Source organism: Heloderma suspectum, chromosome 5 (assembly GCF_057233095.1).
Source record: "Heloderma suspectum isolate Gila_16-S chromosome 5, 16-S_ref, whole genome shotgun sequence".
Lineage (NCBI taxonomy): Eukaryota > Metazoa > Chordata > Lepidosauria > Squamata > Helodermatidae > Heloderma > Heloderma suspectum.
This window is the reverse complement of record NC_139462.1, coordinates 67,551,688-67,567,281: the sequence shown is the minus strand read 5'-3', so window position 1 is coordinate 67,567,281 and position 15,594 is coordinate 67,551,688. Positions and strand designations below refer to the sequence as shown.

Genomic DNA, 15,594 nt, shown 5'->3' with positions numbered 1-15,594 from the left:
CTGCTACCATCCCGTCCATGTAGAAAGTCAAGCTTCCTATTAGGCAAGTGTTAACACATCTGTCTACAGATCAGGAATGCTACAAATAGGACTGCAATTATTAAAAGCTCTCAATTCTAATTATCTTAGATCTCATTCTAAGAAAACTTAACTTGAAAAAAACTGAAAAGAGTCAAGAAAATGTTGTATCTATATATGATATAAAACATTTTCATTTTTTCAAAAATTTATCTGAATTTATGTCCCATTCTATTCCACTCATTGCTGGTGCAGCCATTCTCTTAACTGTGGTTTAAAAAAGTGCATGGATCAGTGTCAGATCACATTATCATTTCCCAACCCAACCTCTCTCAAGATCAAATCTCCACCTTCCTGCCTTAACAGTGGTGAAGAGTTATGTTGGCACTGCCTTTAAGGCAAACCTGGGTTCCTACTAAACCAGGATTTGAATGCAGTTAATAATTTTCTGAGCCACATTTTCTCATTTAACAACATTCACATCTTATAAGAGGCAACTTCATGCACAATTTTCAAGCATTTATATTGTGCTACTAGAAACAGCAAGTGTACATTATTCTGTCCTTCATTTAAAAGTGACATTTTAGGATACTGGCCAAGTAATATATTACAAAATATATTATAATAATATATTATTATTACAAAATATATTATTTTGTAGAAATAAATCAACACCGTGAGCTGATTTTACTCTTCTACATTAGATGCTAACCTTTCTAAAATACTTTCAGCAGTTCTTCTTCCTTTTTCTATTGCTTTTGGTCCTCCCACTGGGCAGCAAGCTATAGCTCTGAATCCATCAAGATAAGTAGCATTTACCTGGGAAAACAGAAAAGATGCAATGGATTTACTATTAGTCACCCAATGATCAAAGACTGATCAGAGATAAATAAAAAAGGTCACCTTTATATTCATAGAAACTATTTGTTCTGACATTTTTGTTTAAAACTGAAGGGAATATTACAGAAGAACAAAGATACAGATACTATTCAAAGGGGTTACTGAGTGAAGTGCATTCAAAGCTGATTAAAAAACCCTGTGAAGCTAGAAAACTGATTATATTATATCCATAATGAAGAGCTGTGCTTGAAATACTTAGCACACACTGTTTCAATAACCCTTTGAGAGTACTTCTAGCCAACTCTTCAGCTTTGTCAGCTATTTATTTTTTAAAATATTCCCATTATTTAATTGTATCATGCTACGATAAGAGAGCAAAAAATAAGGTTTGTCCTCATTTCAAAACTAAATGTAAAGAAGAGAATGGCTGTGTTCAGATGCCACAATAAACCCCTCCTCCAGCATGGCTGCTAAACTATGGTTAATCTTAATTATTGTTTGTTAAAGCCACAGTTAATAAAAAATGGAAGCAAAATCTTCCAAATTTCTCTTTGTGGCCATGCAAGAGCAGAGGGGAGGGTGCAGCCCACAGGTCTGTGGGGAGGCTAGTCTCTTTCCTGTCACAATAAAACATGGTTTGAGATATCTGAACCAACCAATGATGTCAAAAGTCGGGTACATCTTTATGCTTGTTGAACAGTATATCTATGCCAGGGGTAGGCAACCTGTGGTCACCCTGATGTTGTTGGACTGCAACTCCCATCATCCCCTTACCATTGGCTATGCTGGCTAGGGTTGATGGGAGTTGCAGTTCAAAAACATCTGGAGGGCCTCAAGTTTCCCACCCCTGATCTATGTCAAAAGATGACATATAAATTAATAATCTAAAAAGGGCCACTTAGTAAAAGAAAGCATTACACTGCTAGAAAATCTAGGTTCAAAACTGAGCTTAGTGGTGGTTTTATGGCATGCCAATGGCTAGTCTCCCATTCTAAGCCTCAGCTCCTCATATATACAATTGGAAAGAGCTGCTTATCTCAACGGAGTGTTCTGAGAATGAACAAGATAAATTATAAAGAAGTTTGCTTGCTGAAAGTATTATATATAAATGCTACTGCATTTCTAATGGAATGGATATTCATATATTCATGCCCTGCTCTGCTAGTTAGACAAGCCTATAATAAAGATAACTATGGGTATTATTAAACAAGAATTGGTTTACGTTATCACCACAAGAAACGGGCGATTTGCCACCAAAATTTGGCAGCATCACAGCAAAAAAGGGGCATTTTTTCTTCAAAACAAGGTGCACGCTCCACATTGTACTACTTACACTGTACAAACACTGACTTACACTAGTGCAACATCATTCGCTCTAGCACTGGGACACCCTTGGATACTACTTCATAATTGCTAAAGCTGTTGCTAAGCTTGTTATTAGTATTTAAAAGGTTTTAAGCAAAGCCTATCTCTGTTTGTGGAATTTAATGTAGAAGTAATTAAGATGCTCAAATTCAACTGTCCATAACATTCAAATAATTATCTCAGGTCTTGGCTTTTGATAGCTACATCTCCTGGCTTCTACAAAAAATTATTCTCTTTGTATGTCTTCCATTTGTTTTTATAAAAGCTCAACATACACTTCAACTCCCTCTCAGACAAAAGTTCTTAAATATTGTGTGGTCTATACTTTGTGCAAATGTGTTCCTTGACTTTAAGGGGAAAAGTTAATTTTTTTTTAGCATTAGTAATGTTTAAATTAGAAAGACGATAGCTGAAAGATTTGTGTGCTACTAGACTGTAGTTTACTTTATTTTCCTTAATCAGATTTGGGAAGCAACTGGCTCTCATTAGGAAGTCTCTCTATGCTGAAAAACGTACTTTCAAAGTAATCTTAAAACTGACATTTGGATTAACATTTATTCTTGCATCAAGATAAATCTTGGCATCATTTTGATTGCACATTTTAAAGCTTGAGTTAATGAATGTAGAAGGCTACTACATAACTTTGCATTTGCATAATCCAAAAGTTTTAATATAAGCTTCTGTTTATATACTCCCATGGTATTTGTAACATTAATTGGACTATCAGAATTTATCACTACAATATGTAAATACCACAAACCAACAGTACTAACCTGATTTTATCAATTTATTTATTTATTTATTGCATTTATATCCTGCCTTTTTTCCTCTTGCAAGGAACCCAAGGTGGTTTACATTATCCTCCTTCTCTCCATTTTATCCTCACAACAACAACCCTGTGAGGCAGGTCGGGCTGAGAGTCTATGACTGGCCCAAAGTCACCCAGTTACCATTTATCATATTGTTACAGATATAATACATGGTTTCATTTTCAGACTGTCTGCCAAGCGACAAGATTTTTTTCTACATCTTTTAAAACAGAATACCTGCAGTGAAAATAAATTACTGTTATGCAGAATAGACTTGTAGAAAGCATTTCATGAAAGGCTTATCACTTCAGTTCAATGACTCACAGAAACTTTATTTGTGTATTTTCTCACTATACTTGGAAAAATGCAAATTTTACATCATAACAGTACTGTCTTGTCTCCAAACGTATATTATATCATTATGAAAGCAATAAAGAAAAACCTTGTAAAAGGATGAAGGAGGTAATCCTTTTGCTCCCTGAACTTTCACTGCACCACCTTCAATGCCTAAAAAGGACGTTTAAAAGATTAGAATTACTTATAATGAAACGGATATTAATAAGCATTCATGAATAAGTTGCTGCATTCCAAGTTCTGGGGACTATTACCAATGCTATTAAATGAAGATGAAACAGAAACTGCCAAATAAGCTCTTATGAAAACATAACATGCATAAACAATGGCTTTAAAATGGGAGTCTGACAAATGTATGGCACACAGGTTTATCAGTGGGTTTTAGCCACAACAGATAAAGAGAACCTCCAGAGGTGAGATTCCTCTATCAGTTGCTATGGTGGGGAGACAGCATGGTAGGGCTGTTGCCTTGATCAGGCTTCCTAGAAACATCTGTCTGAACACCGTTGCGAAAACAGATGTTGGATTAGATGAGCCCTTAATCTGATCTAGAAGAGCTCTTATTAGAAAGTTGAATTCACCTAAAAAGAGTTCAGCTAACATATCCCACTTAAAAAGTCTTACAAAACTGCAGGCAGAGCTATAAGGACATAAAAAGAGCTCTGCAGATCAAAGGCTTATCTAGTCCAGCATCCTGTTCCCACAGTGGCCAACCAGATGCCTATGGGAAGCCTACAAGCAGGACATGAGCGTATGTCAAGGGCTCCTTCGCGGCCTCTTTCAGTCTAATCCAGTAGCCAAGTCCAGACACAGACAAAGGGATTCTTTTCAAAGCTTTATTCCTCTTTTACAACTTAACAACTCTACTGTTAGCAACTAGCTATGAGTAGCAGAGTACCTATGCCCTAAGTTGGAACAGTTGGTCCCCGTTTGAAGGAGAATCACTGGCAGACCCTGAACTTATGGGCTAGGGAGAGTCCCTCCCCTTTTCCCTTGGATCCTCTGGGCGCAACCATTGTTTGCGCACCAACTGGACACTACACCTCCTTTCCACGCCCTCCATTTGGCACCGCTCCCTGCGTCGGCGTCACGTGTCCAGCAAGTCTTCTTCCCGCACTCTCTCACTCCTGGGACTGCTATCTATGCCAGGAATGCCGGTGGGAGGAATCTCTGCCAGCTGTTGGCCCTGGGAAGGATGAGCGCGCTCCTCTCCCAGGAGCAGCTGCTCTTCCTCAGAATCAGAACTACTCTGGGATTCTATGGGCTCAGTGTCCACCCTGACAGTGCAATAGCACCCTCCTGGCTCATGTTACCCAGCAACTGGTATTCTGGGACATACTGCCTCTAATACTGGAGATAATATATAGCCACCATGATTAGTTGCTATTGACAGCCTTACCCTCCATGAATTTGTCTAATTCCCTTCTATAGTTGTTCAAGCTGGCAGCCATCACTACATCTTGTGGTAGCAAATTCCAGTTTTAACTATGTGCTATCTGAATAAGTAATATAAAGATCCTATACATACAGTACAAGTAACATGAGGCCCTGTAATATAGGATGCTTGTGTGGAACACCAGAATTAACTTCAGCGTGAATAAAACTAAATACAACTTGATACAACTAAAGCTACAACCCATGCAGCTTAATTTTGCGTTATGGAACTCATTATACCAAGCAAATCAGTTATACTATGCAAAATTAATTTAAGCTATCAATTTTATCAATTCTATAAGTTTATTCAACCTTACGTTGGTTCTCTGCCATTTGTATTTACTTTCAAATAAGTGTAATCTGTACATGTCCTCATGTTATTTGTATCATAATGTTAATAAATAGTCTTAATAAAGTTCAGGCTTGTACTTTGGAACATTTTCGAACAAGGAAAACCCAATCATCGTAAAACAAGAAAAACGGTGTGGGATGCACCAAAAATACAAATACAAAATGGAGAGGGGAGGCTTAAAGGTGCTGTGGACATTGGCCTCAATTCTAAGTTGCTCCTCCACTCATGTAAAGGCGAGGGTAATTTCTGTCAACTCCTCCCTCCACCTGCAGCCCCTTTCACCATATCACGTATCAATCCCAAAGTCCTCCAACCCCAGGATCAGATTTTTGGGGAAAGAGGAAAAGACCCATTCCAATTCCATAATCTCTGATTCATTAATGGAAGGAAAGTTAGAATTCAACACAATGTATTGAAGATCAGAATAAATCCAAGGCAAACTAGCTCCAAAATCAAGTTTGTTCTGGATTTATTCCATATCTTTGAATTGCATCTCGCTGTTTTGCACAGCATAACTATGGAATAACTACAAAATAATACAGATCCTCATGCAGACATAACACGTTGACAATATATTCCATAGGATATCTCCACCTGATCATAAGAAATTGTAATGTGAGATTGTTTAGCAATATGTAATTCTAGGCTAATTCACTTCTATCAACTCTTTCTTTTCAGATGGTCTGCTTCATTTTGCACAGGTCCAGTTCACACTAGATTCCTAGTTCCCCTTTTAAAGTGCAGCTGATCCAACTGAAGAAGACACGACTGACTCTTTGATATTATTATTTCTTATTCTGAATTCATATTAGCACACCAAAAGTTAAGTCTTTTTGCCTACAAACATAAATGTCAACCATAATACGTCACAGTTGGCAAAGACCACACAACCCACAGACACAGACAGCCAGGATCATTTTAATAGTTGGTACCCAGGACAGCTGTTCTGGATGACTGTTCTTAGAATGTATGTTGCATTCCCCAATGACAATGAGTAACAATACTATCTCTGAAAATGGTGAGGCCAGGAAGTCTTATCTGGTGGAATGGCTGCCAATAGCCCAGGGGTCTCCAATATGGTGCTTGGGTACTTACCTTGGTAGCCAGACGTATATATCTGGCAACCAGGGCATACCGCAAAGTCAACTGCTGGCCTCTTGCCCACTATCTTCATTTCCTCAAAACCCAAAGGCATTCTCAGGCGATAAAGATGGCAGCTGGAGACCGGTGCTTGATTCTGAAGTGTATCATGACTACCTGCTAAAGCTAAAAGAAAGGGGAAAAGGGGCCCCACCACTGCTGCCTAGTAAACTTGGGGTACAGCGGAAGCAAGCAATCATGGCATGGTTGGCATGAGTTGTGGGGTAATCATGGGGGTGCAGGGCAATCAGGTGGTGGGGGAGGGGCAATGGAGCACACATGGGAGTGCTTGTTGTGTGCTTGCCATGGGGCGCATGTGTTGTGGCCATGGTTTGTGTGTCCTTGCCATGGGATACATGTGCAGACGATTGTCATTTTTATGTGTTTTCTGCACGGGGGGTAGGGGCTGCATGTGTGTGAATTAATTGAGATGTAATCTTCCTATTCATGGGGATAGAAGTAGTTTTGTGTTAGAGAGCTCAGACCCCAACTCTGGCTTCTTCTCAGGTCCTTGGGTGAGCTATCTGTCTTTTAACCTCATAAGTTTGCATTCTGTGAAATGGGTGTTTTAGAACAAGATCAGATGCCCCAGTCAGTGCCAGATGATTGGAGGAGGGCTAACGTTGTCCCTATCTGCAAAAAGCAGGAACCTGGGAACTACAGACCAGTCAGTCTGGCATCAATCCCTGGGAAGATTCTGGAGCAGATGATAAAGCAATCCATCTGTAAACACCTTAAAAAAAAAATGCAGTGATTACTCGAAGCCAACATGGATTTGTCAAGAACAAAACGTGCCAGACTAATCTGATTTCATTTTTTTGATCAGGTAACCTCCCTTGTGTACTGTGGGAATGCTGTGGACATAATATACATCTACTTTAGCAAAGCTTTCAGCGAAGTGCCCCATGATACCCTGATAAGCAAACTAGCTCAAAGTGGGCTAGATGAAACAACGATCCGGTGGATCCACAGTTGGCTACAGAATCGGACTCAAAGAGTGCTTATCAATGGGATCTTCTCCAACTGGGGAGAGGTAATGAGTGGGGTACCGCAGGGCTCAGTCCTGGGCCCAGTGCTCTTCAACATTTTATTAATGACTTGGAGGAGGAGGTGCAGGGAATGCTGATTAAATTTGCAGATGACACAAAATTAGGCAGGATAGCTAATAGCCTGGAGGACAGAAACAAAATTCAAAGTGATCTTGACAGGCTGAAGTCCTGGGCAGAAAAAACCAGAATGAAATTTAATAGGGATAAATGCCAAGTTCTGCACCTAGGAAAAAGAAACCAAATGCAGTTATAAGATGGGGGATACTTGGCTCAACAATACTACAAGCGAGAAGGATCTTGGAATTGTTGTCGATCACAAGCTGAATATGAGCCAACAATGTGAGGTGGCTGCAAAAAAGGCGAATGCTATCTGGGGCCACATTAATAGAAGTATAGCTTCCAAATCCTAGGAAGTACTAGTTCCCCTATACTCAGCACCGGTTAGGCCTCATCTGGAATGCTGTGTCCAGTTCTGGGTATCACATTTTAAGAACGATGCAGACAAACTGGAGAGGGTTCAGAGGAGGGCAACAAAGGGACTGGAAACAAAGCCCTATGAAGAGAGACTGAAAGAACTGGGCATGTTTAGCTTTGAGAAGAGAAGACTGAGGGGAGATATGATAGCGCTCTTCAAGTACTTGAAAGGTTGTCACAGAGAAGAAGGCCAGGATCTCTTCTCGATCTTCACAGAGTGCAGGACACGGAATAATGGGCTCAAGTTACAGGAAGCCAGATTCTGGCTGAACATCAGGAAAAACTTCCTGACTGTTAGAGCAATACAACAATGGAACCAATTCCCTAGGGAGGTGGTGGGCTCTCCCACACTGGAGGCATTCAAGATGAAGCTGCACAGCCATTTGTCAGGGGTGCTCTGACTTGGATTCCTGCATTGAGCAGGGGGTTGGACTCGATGGCCTTGTAGGCCCCTTCCAGCACCACTATTCTATGATCATCAGGCACCAGGCAAAGGTCTACATTTTGGTACAGCTGAAGTTTCCAAATTATATTTCAAGGCAATCCCACACAAAGAGCATTGCAATTGTCTAGCCTGAAATAACTAGAGCATGGATGACTGATGCCAAGTCTGTCTTCTAAGAGAGGCTGCAGCAGACAAATCAAACAAAGTTAATAGGCTTGATTAGTACACAATACTGCATAAAGGAAGCCAGGCATCTCAGTAAACTTAAACGGCAGACTATCCCACTGGTTTCAGTGCTGCAGAGCTGTGAATACACTGCATATGATTATTACATGAAGAAACAGATGAATATATTACATTTAATTTTTTTCTCCATAAACAAATGATCACAAATAGATCATGGTAAGATATGTACAAAAACCGGAAAAACTTTGTTTGACTATAACGCTCCAATTAAAAAACCCTAATGGCTTTAGAATATTTTGAATGGTTTATTTAATAAATATATGTTACTTAATTGTATTTATTACATGTTTTATATCTCTGTTTTTATCTTTTAATGCTAATATCTACTTCAAGCTTTTGGATTCAGGACTAGTTGAAAATCTAAACAAACGTAACTTTCTATACTCTGAACATAAATAGAAGTTATTATCTATAATGCATCACTTACATTAGAGTTTTCATATAAGAAAAATATCTTTAAAATCACAAACATTAGTAGAAGGTTGGTACCATTTATTTTGAAAAACATTCATATTCACCACAAAAATAATAAAGAGCATCTCTAAGTTCAACCAACTAGTTTATCTAATCCTGCCATACAAAATATTTAGTAAAGTAAACAATTAAAGTAGATAGGCCTGCAGTCCTTTCTCTGGTGTACGTGTCACAACACTTATATCTAAAGATATTTGAGAAATCTGCCTATTTCCCATCTGTTATATTTCTAGTAGAATAACTAACTGAAAGTTCATGTGAAAGTTCATTTGGAGTTCAAATGTGTCATATTGGGCCATTTAACAGCTAAAAGTTCATTTGAAGGTTAAAATATTTTTTGATTATTATTTTTAAAAACAGTATTGAATAAACAGCTACTGCTTTATCAAACAATTTGAAGCAAAGCAACCCTTTGCATTTTTAAGTTAGTTTTATGTATTTAAACAAGATATATTCCAAAACTTATAATTCTATTCCACTAAAGATTTTCACCTTCAATTCTAGTAAATTGAGTTATTAAGGTGGTTGTCACAAGACTCTTAGGTTCCCCCCCCCAAAAAAATCTGTATTTATTTTTCATTAAAAAGAGAATAAGCAAAGATAGACACGGAAAACAACCACTCATACATTTAACAACCCAGTTCCTAAAACTGTTGCCAGAACATTATAATAATAGTTCTGTAATACTGACTTAAGTTGCAGGGCTGTTTTAAGGATTGCAACGAGATAATGCCTGTGAAGTACTTTGAACATCTGTAAGTGCCATACAAAAGTACTTATTGTTTTATTATTGTGGAAAACCTGTCATGTCAGGATATGCTATTGGCATTGTACTAGAGGTCGCTAGCAGTAGTGCGCCATCAATGGCATAAGCTGAGCAGCAGCACTGGGTACTATCCAAAGACTCCCCTTCTCTCCAGAATGGCTGTAGCAGATATTGGGGAGAGGCAACGGAATCTTAGAGTGTGCACATATGTACATAAAGTTGCAGCAGAGGGAGATCTGGGGAGCAGGACCATTCAATCAGCTCTGCTGAAACGCTATCTCCATTGGGATCTTGCCTCAACTGTCACCTAGCTGCAGCTTTCCATGAAGCTGAGGGAGAGATGGGAAGCATGACCACTCTCTCAGCTCTGCTGAGAGGCCAACTACATTTGGCTCCTTCTCTGTCTGAACTGTTTCCATTCCACCCGGTCATTATAAAAAACTTAACTTTAAGAATTGGTGCCTAAGTTTGCTTTTTACCCTTTTCCCTCCCCATCGCTTTTTCCTATGGTGTCATGTCATTTAGATGTAAGCCTGCAGGCAGGGACTGTCTTGTTTTTATTAACTGTATATAATCTGCTCTGGAAGCCTTTTCTGCTGAAGAGAGGAGTACAAAAACGCTTTACATACCTACCTACAGGAGCCAGTAAAGGGGAGACTGATTGCCTGTGATATAAACTGTTTCCTTGCCTTCACTCTACAAATGACACATGTATCCTGCCTCCACAGCAAATGTGAATTTCCTCATCAGTTTTGCACCCCCACTCCTCAATGCTTCTGGTGAGTTGTTTGTTTACAGTACCATTTGTAAATTTACATATATAAACCATCATACAGTGCTTCAGTTGTATGATGTTCCTTTTTAATGAAATGTGTTATTGTGTTTTTAGATCTTGACTGCTGATTTTTACTCTATTTTTATTCTGTTTTAAACTTTTAAAGGTTTTTATATTATGTTTTATTATTTTGTTGTATTTATGCTTTTAAGTTTTGTGACTCACCCAAAGAGCTTTGGCTACTGGATGGTATAGAAATGTAATAAAGAAATATGCCTGATATAAATAAATAAATAAATAAATAAATAAGCCTGGTTTAAAAATCATGACTGACATAATTTAACTCAAATGTATTAGGGCACAATCCTATGCAAGTTTAGATAGAAAAAGGTCCTACAACATGGCTGGCTGGGAGTTATGTCAGTTGAATTAAGCCTGCTTCAAACCAGAAGAACGTATTCCCCCAGAGCTCAATCCCCAAGAGAAGACTGTATGTGGGACTGAGTGCACTTTCCAGAGAAGGGTAGGTCCTGTTTTTATGTACATCTATACACACCCTTAAAACATATTTAACAGAACAAACAACAATAAAGCCGTGTAGAAAACACTACATTTCCTTAGTAAAAACAAACCATCCACCATCAACCAACACTAACCTGGAATTTCAGTAAGGGAAACTTGAGAGAAATCACATGTCACATCTGGTAAGAGATATTCCTTAGGATTACCAATTTCATATACCAACTGTTCTGCCACTGTGCCAAACGACAACAGGCCCCCTGTGTTCGGTGGTTTGGATACAATAAAACTTCCATCAGAAGAACATTCTACTATGGGAAAACCGATGTTATGCCTAAAGGGTTGAAAATATTGAATATTTTAATTATTTAGATAATATGTACATAAGCATACAAAACTAAACAAACAATGCATTATAATGCTTACAGGAGGACAAAATATGTCAGCAACCATTAAAACACTTACTAATTGTTTAAAAAATTATAGCAAAAACTTGAGAGGGAAAGATTTTGCAAAGATCTTAACAAGACTCAAATAACCAAATGAACTACTTCATATAAGAAAAATGACAGGAATACAAAAAGTTATCACCCTAAAACTAAGCCGAGGAGGGGACTGATAAACAGAAAGAAGATACACTACAGAAAGCTGAAAGGGGGATAACAGTATGGTGAGCAGTTAAACTACATCACACACTTGCAACAGTCCAAGAAGTAAAAGAAAAGTTACTGTCTTTATGCTGTGCATTAAAAAATGATTTTTCTAAAAAAAAAAAAAAGTATTAATGAATATCATTCCCCCCAATTAATACTGAAGGAAAGAAATGTTGCAGTACTGTGCTGTTTTTTTTTGCTTAAAGGGTACAGTGAAATTGAATGCGCATAGGTGTTACTTTGTTCCTTCTAGCACAAAACAGCATGGCACTGGACTAGCAAAAAAGTAAGAAAGTGGCAGGTCCTTCCTTGCCTGAAACACAGGATAAAGAGAAGACTAGAAAGAGGATCCTGACACATATTGCCTGTAGCTGCTTCATGGACAGACAGCCACTAAAACTGCAAGGATTTGCAGTTCTTCTGCATGATGCCTCATCATTAAAAGGCAAACTATGAAGTAGGGCAGAGATAAATAATGGCTGTATCCTATGTCTTACTGCAGCAGACTAACACATAACAACAGATGTGCCATTACTTCACAAACCAATGCTCACAAATTATTAATTATCAGGGTGATCAAATAGAATATCCACTACTGCAGTCTCTTCTGGACAAAGTTCCATTTTTATTTTTTTTTACTAGGATACGTTTCCCTGGAGAGAACAAAGCTCTCGATTACCTTGGCCATGCCACTGTTGGACAGTACCACTGCATATATACTTTTTAAAAACACTCAATGGTTCTAAGCTCTTGAATAGATGCATAAATCTTGTCCCACAAAAAAGTCCTCAGATCCAACATATCTTGCACTACAAAGAGCCTTGTATTCTAGGTCGGTAGCTAGAGAACAGCAATCTAGGGCATGTTAGAGCTAACTAGGTTACTATGAAGCAAAGAATATACAGTACAACTAAAATGGCTGAAGTCAAGCTAAAATTACGTTTGAAGGATTAAGCCTGACTTGGCCTCTAAAATGTAATTTAGCAGAAAAAAAGCATATATAAAAATTCTCTCTCTCTCTCTCTTTCTCTCTGTCTCAAAGAAATCATTACAGTACTTCATTGCCAGTTTCTTGACAACACCTGGTTGAGGAACATATTCAAGTGGTAAAACCAAGTGAAAAACAAGATGGTTGCACTGAAGAAATGTAATTCGCATGTTCCATGGCAAAACCTTAATAAGACATGTTTCTTCTCCAACTTTAATTACACACAGCTCAGTATTAGAAAGTTTCCTCCTTTGAGTCTGTTTATCACCCTTCCCTCCATCCAAATATTTGGTCCCAACCAATCCAAGCTTTTAAATCTATGTATTATGTTTTAAACCTTCTTTTCAGGTAAAAATTAGCTCCTAAAGCAGTTTAGAGCAGATAACATCCAAAACAAATACTACTACTAATAATAATTAAAACACAATGCACAGTGCTGATGCAGAGAGGGGGGTGGGGCATTTTCTCGGCTGGAGTTGGATTCATGCACAAAGGAAGGGTGCCTGGCATTAGCCTCCCCTTCTTCTAATGTTAGCTAGGAGGGAAGAGGTGCTCAACTGGAGTTGGATCCAGGCACAAAAGAGGTTGGCTATAGGTCATGGTGATAACCTTAGGAAGGTGATTTGTGGATAGATTGTAGCAACTCCTTTATCATGAATAGATCATTACCTGGTGAGGGTTGGGAACTCAGTGCCTCATGCCCTTTATGGGGTAAGGGACCTGTTAGGATAATCCATTTCCAGAGGCTGATGAAGCCAATGGGTTTCAGAATGCACTGGGCACAGCTAGCTCCCCCGATGAAACCCTGGTGGGTTACTGGAATAGAGATTTGACCTAGGCAGTTTATGCACTTTCTCCTAGATATCTTCTCCAGCAGTCGACAGCTCGTTCTTCTCCCTGTTATATCAGGAGATTGTGGGCAATGGATCAACAGGGATGATGGGGGTGGGTATAGCTCAGTGGTAGAGAACCTGTGTTGCATGCAGGACATCCCAGATTCAATCCCTGGCATCTCCAGACAAGACTGAAACCTTGGAGAGCTGCTGTCTATTAGTCTAAACAATTCTGAGCTCCTGGGTTTGTCAAGAACCTTTTCTAATCTGGCCCAAAGTGTGACCAGAAAAAACTCTCAGTTGCCTGCTATGTTTTGTTTGCTAGACAACTTACAGATAAAATGGGTCCAATCGGTTCTGATTTTGGATACGATATTGGCTGCAAGTCCTTGACTGGAAGCATCCAGTGTACCCATCAGTTGTTTTTGCTTAGAGGGGTTTCAGCTACTGACAACCCAAAGATATGGTTTGGGTTCTTGGAGAGATCGGTACACCACTTGCTCAACTTTTGCTCATGTTAACTGATAATGGCTGCAAACCTCTACACACCTGGAAGTAAGGGTCTTTGAACTCAATAAGACTTCCGAGTAGACCTGCATATGATTGTGCTTAAACTAGCACTGGATGGATAGCCAGTGGCACATTGGATGTGATTAACTGCGGGAGGGTTAATAACAGTCTATTTGAAGGAGGCAGTAGTAAGATTTCTACTTAAAATGCCTCCTTAAATTACACTGATGTGAGATATTATAGAAATACAAATGAGTGGAAAACCACAAGAATCTGAAAATATTGTAAGAAATATAATTCAAGGTTCACATGCAACCTCTAAATATGAAATATGTCATTTTACAGTAATCCCGTGATAAGAACGTACAAAGTTGCAGATTACAATCAAAAGCCAGTGAGCTAAGTAAGAGTGAACAAGCTTAATCAAGATTAATTATATTAACAGGGTTTGATACAAATGGGATTTGATCAAAGAAGTACTTGACTTTCCTGTTCTTGATGGGACCACATTCTCAATGAAAGAGCAGGTTTGCAACTTAGTGGTAGTCCTGGACCTAGCTTTACATTTGTATGACTAGGTGACATCTGTGGCCAGGCTTGCCTTTTACCACCCCGGGCTAGTATACTAGCTATGTCGTTTCCTAGGGAAAGATGACCAGGCCATTGTCATTCGTGAGCTCTTAACGTTACTATGTCCAATATGTCCTTGAAAACCATCCAGAACCATGATCATATATTGTACGTACAGGAGATGGAACTTGAGACTGTCCATCTTCCATTTACTTCCACTAATTCTTTCCAGATAGCACAAATGAACTAAATGAAAGACAATTCAGTTATTGCCATCAACATAAAGCCATAAGAGATCCTATGACTCGGAGACCTCACAGCCAGGACAAAGCCTTCTACAAATTGATTCCATTGAGCCAAATGGCAGAAGGTTTCCGCAACCACTACTGTGATTGCCACAGGATGTCCTGAAGCATAGCAGCCTTGCAACACGAGCAACTCATCTGCCAGCTAGCTCCATGGATTCAGGTAACAGAAGGACCCCATGCTCACTGCTGATATTGCTCCAAGGCCCTTCACCTCCAGAAAATCCTGGGGTATACTGTCGTTACAGCAACTGTGGCAGCAGATTCTACCAGCTAGCTCTTTGGAGCCAGATGGCAGAAGGAACCAGCCACTATTCCTCCCTTTTCTCAGAGTCTCTCAGAGATCCTGGTATGAAGTAGCCTTCTGTCAGCAGCAGCAACAGTTCTTCACACCTTCCCACTCCACAAAGAAGAACAGCACAGTATCCTGACACTGCCCTTCCTAAGGCAAGCTAATAGCTCATATCTGCACATTAGCCTTAATTACCAGAAGAATCTAGTGCCCTGAGGCACAGACAAACTTATCCTGGCAAAATGCATGAACTACCTAAATATTGAGAGTGGGAATAAGACAGTGGGTGAGTTCGCATGACACAACAAGCCACCCTGTGAAATAAGCTACATAGTGTGGGTTGTCGTTGGAGCAACCCACAGTGAAGCCAACAGATGCTCAGG

General features: G+C 39.2%; 1 protein-coding gene across 7 annotated transcripts in view; it reads right to left on the bottom strand.

Moving 5' to 3' along the window:
• Positions 1-15,594, bottom strand: part of LOC146343979 (uncharacterized) — a 95,113-nt gene that overhangs the window by 43,928 nt on the left and 35,591 nt on the right. For all 7 annotated transcript variants that reach the window (XR_014792111.1, XR_014792109.1, XR_014792108.1 and 4 more), the window contains exons 9-11: positions 11,198-11,394; positions 3,475-3,539; positions 731-837 (exon numbers count right to left, since the gene is read on the bottom strand). Coding sequence is in view for 3 of the 7 variants with exons in the window: in XM_084856315.1 (XP_084712441.1) it covers positions 731-837; positions 3,475-3,539; positions 11,198-11,394 (369 nt within the window). In the remaining 4 variants the exon portion in view is untranslated. The remainder of the gene's footprint in view (positions 1-730; positions 838-3,474; positions 3,540-11,197; positions 11,395-15,594) is intronic.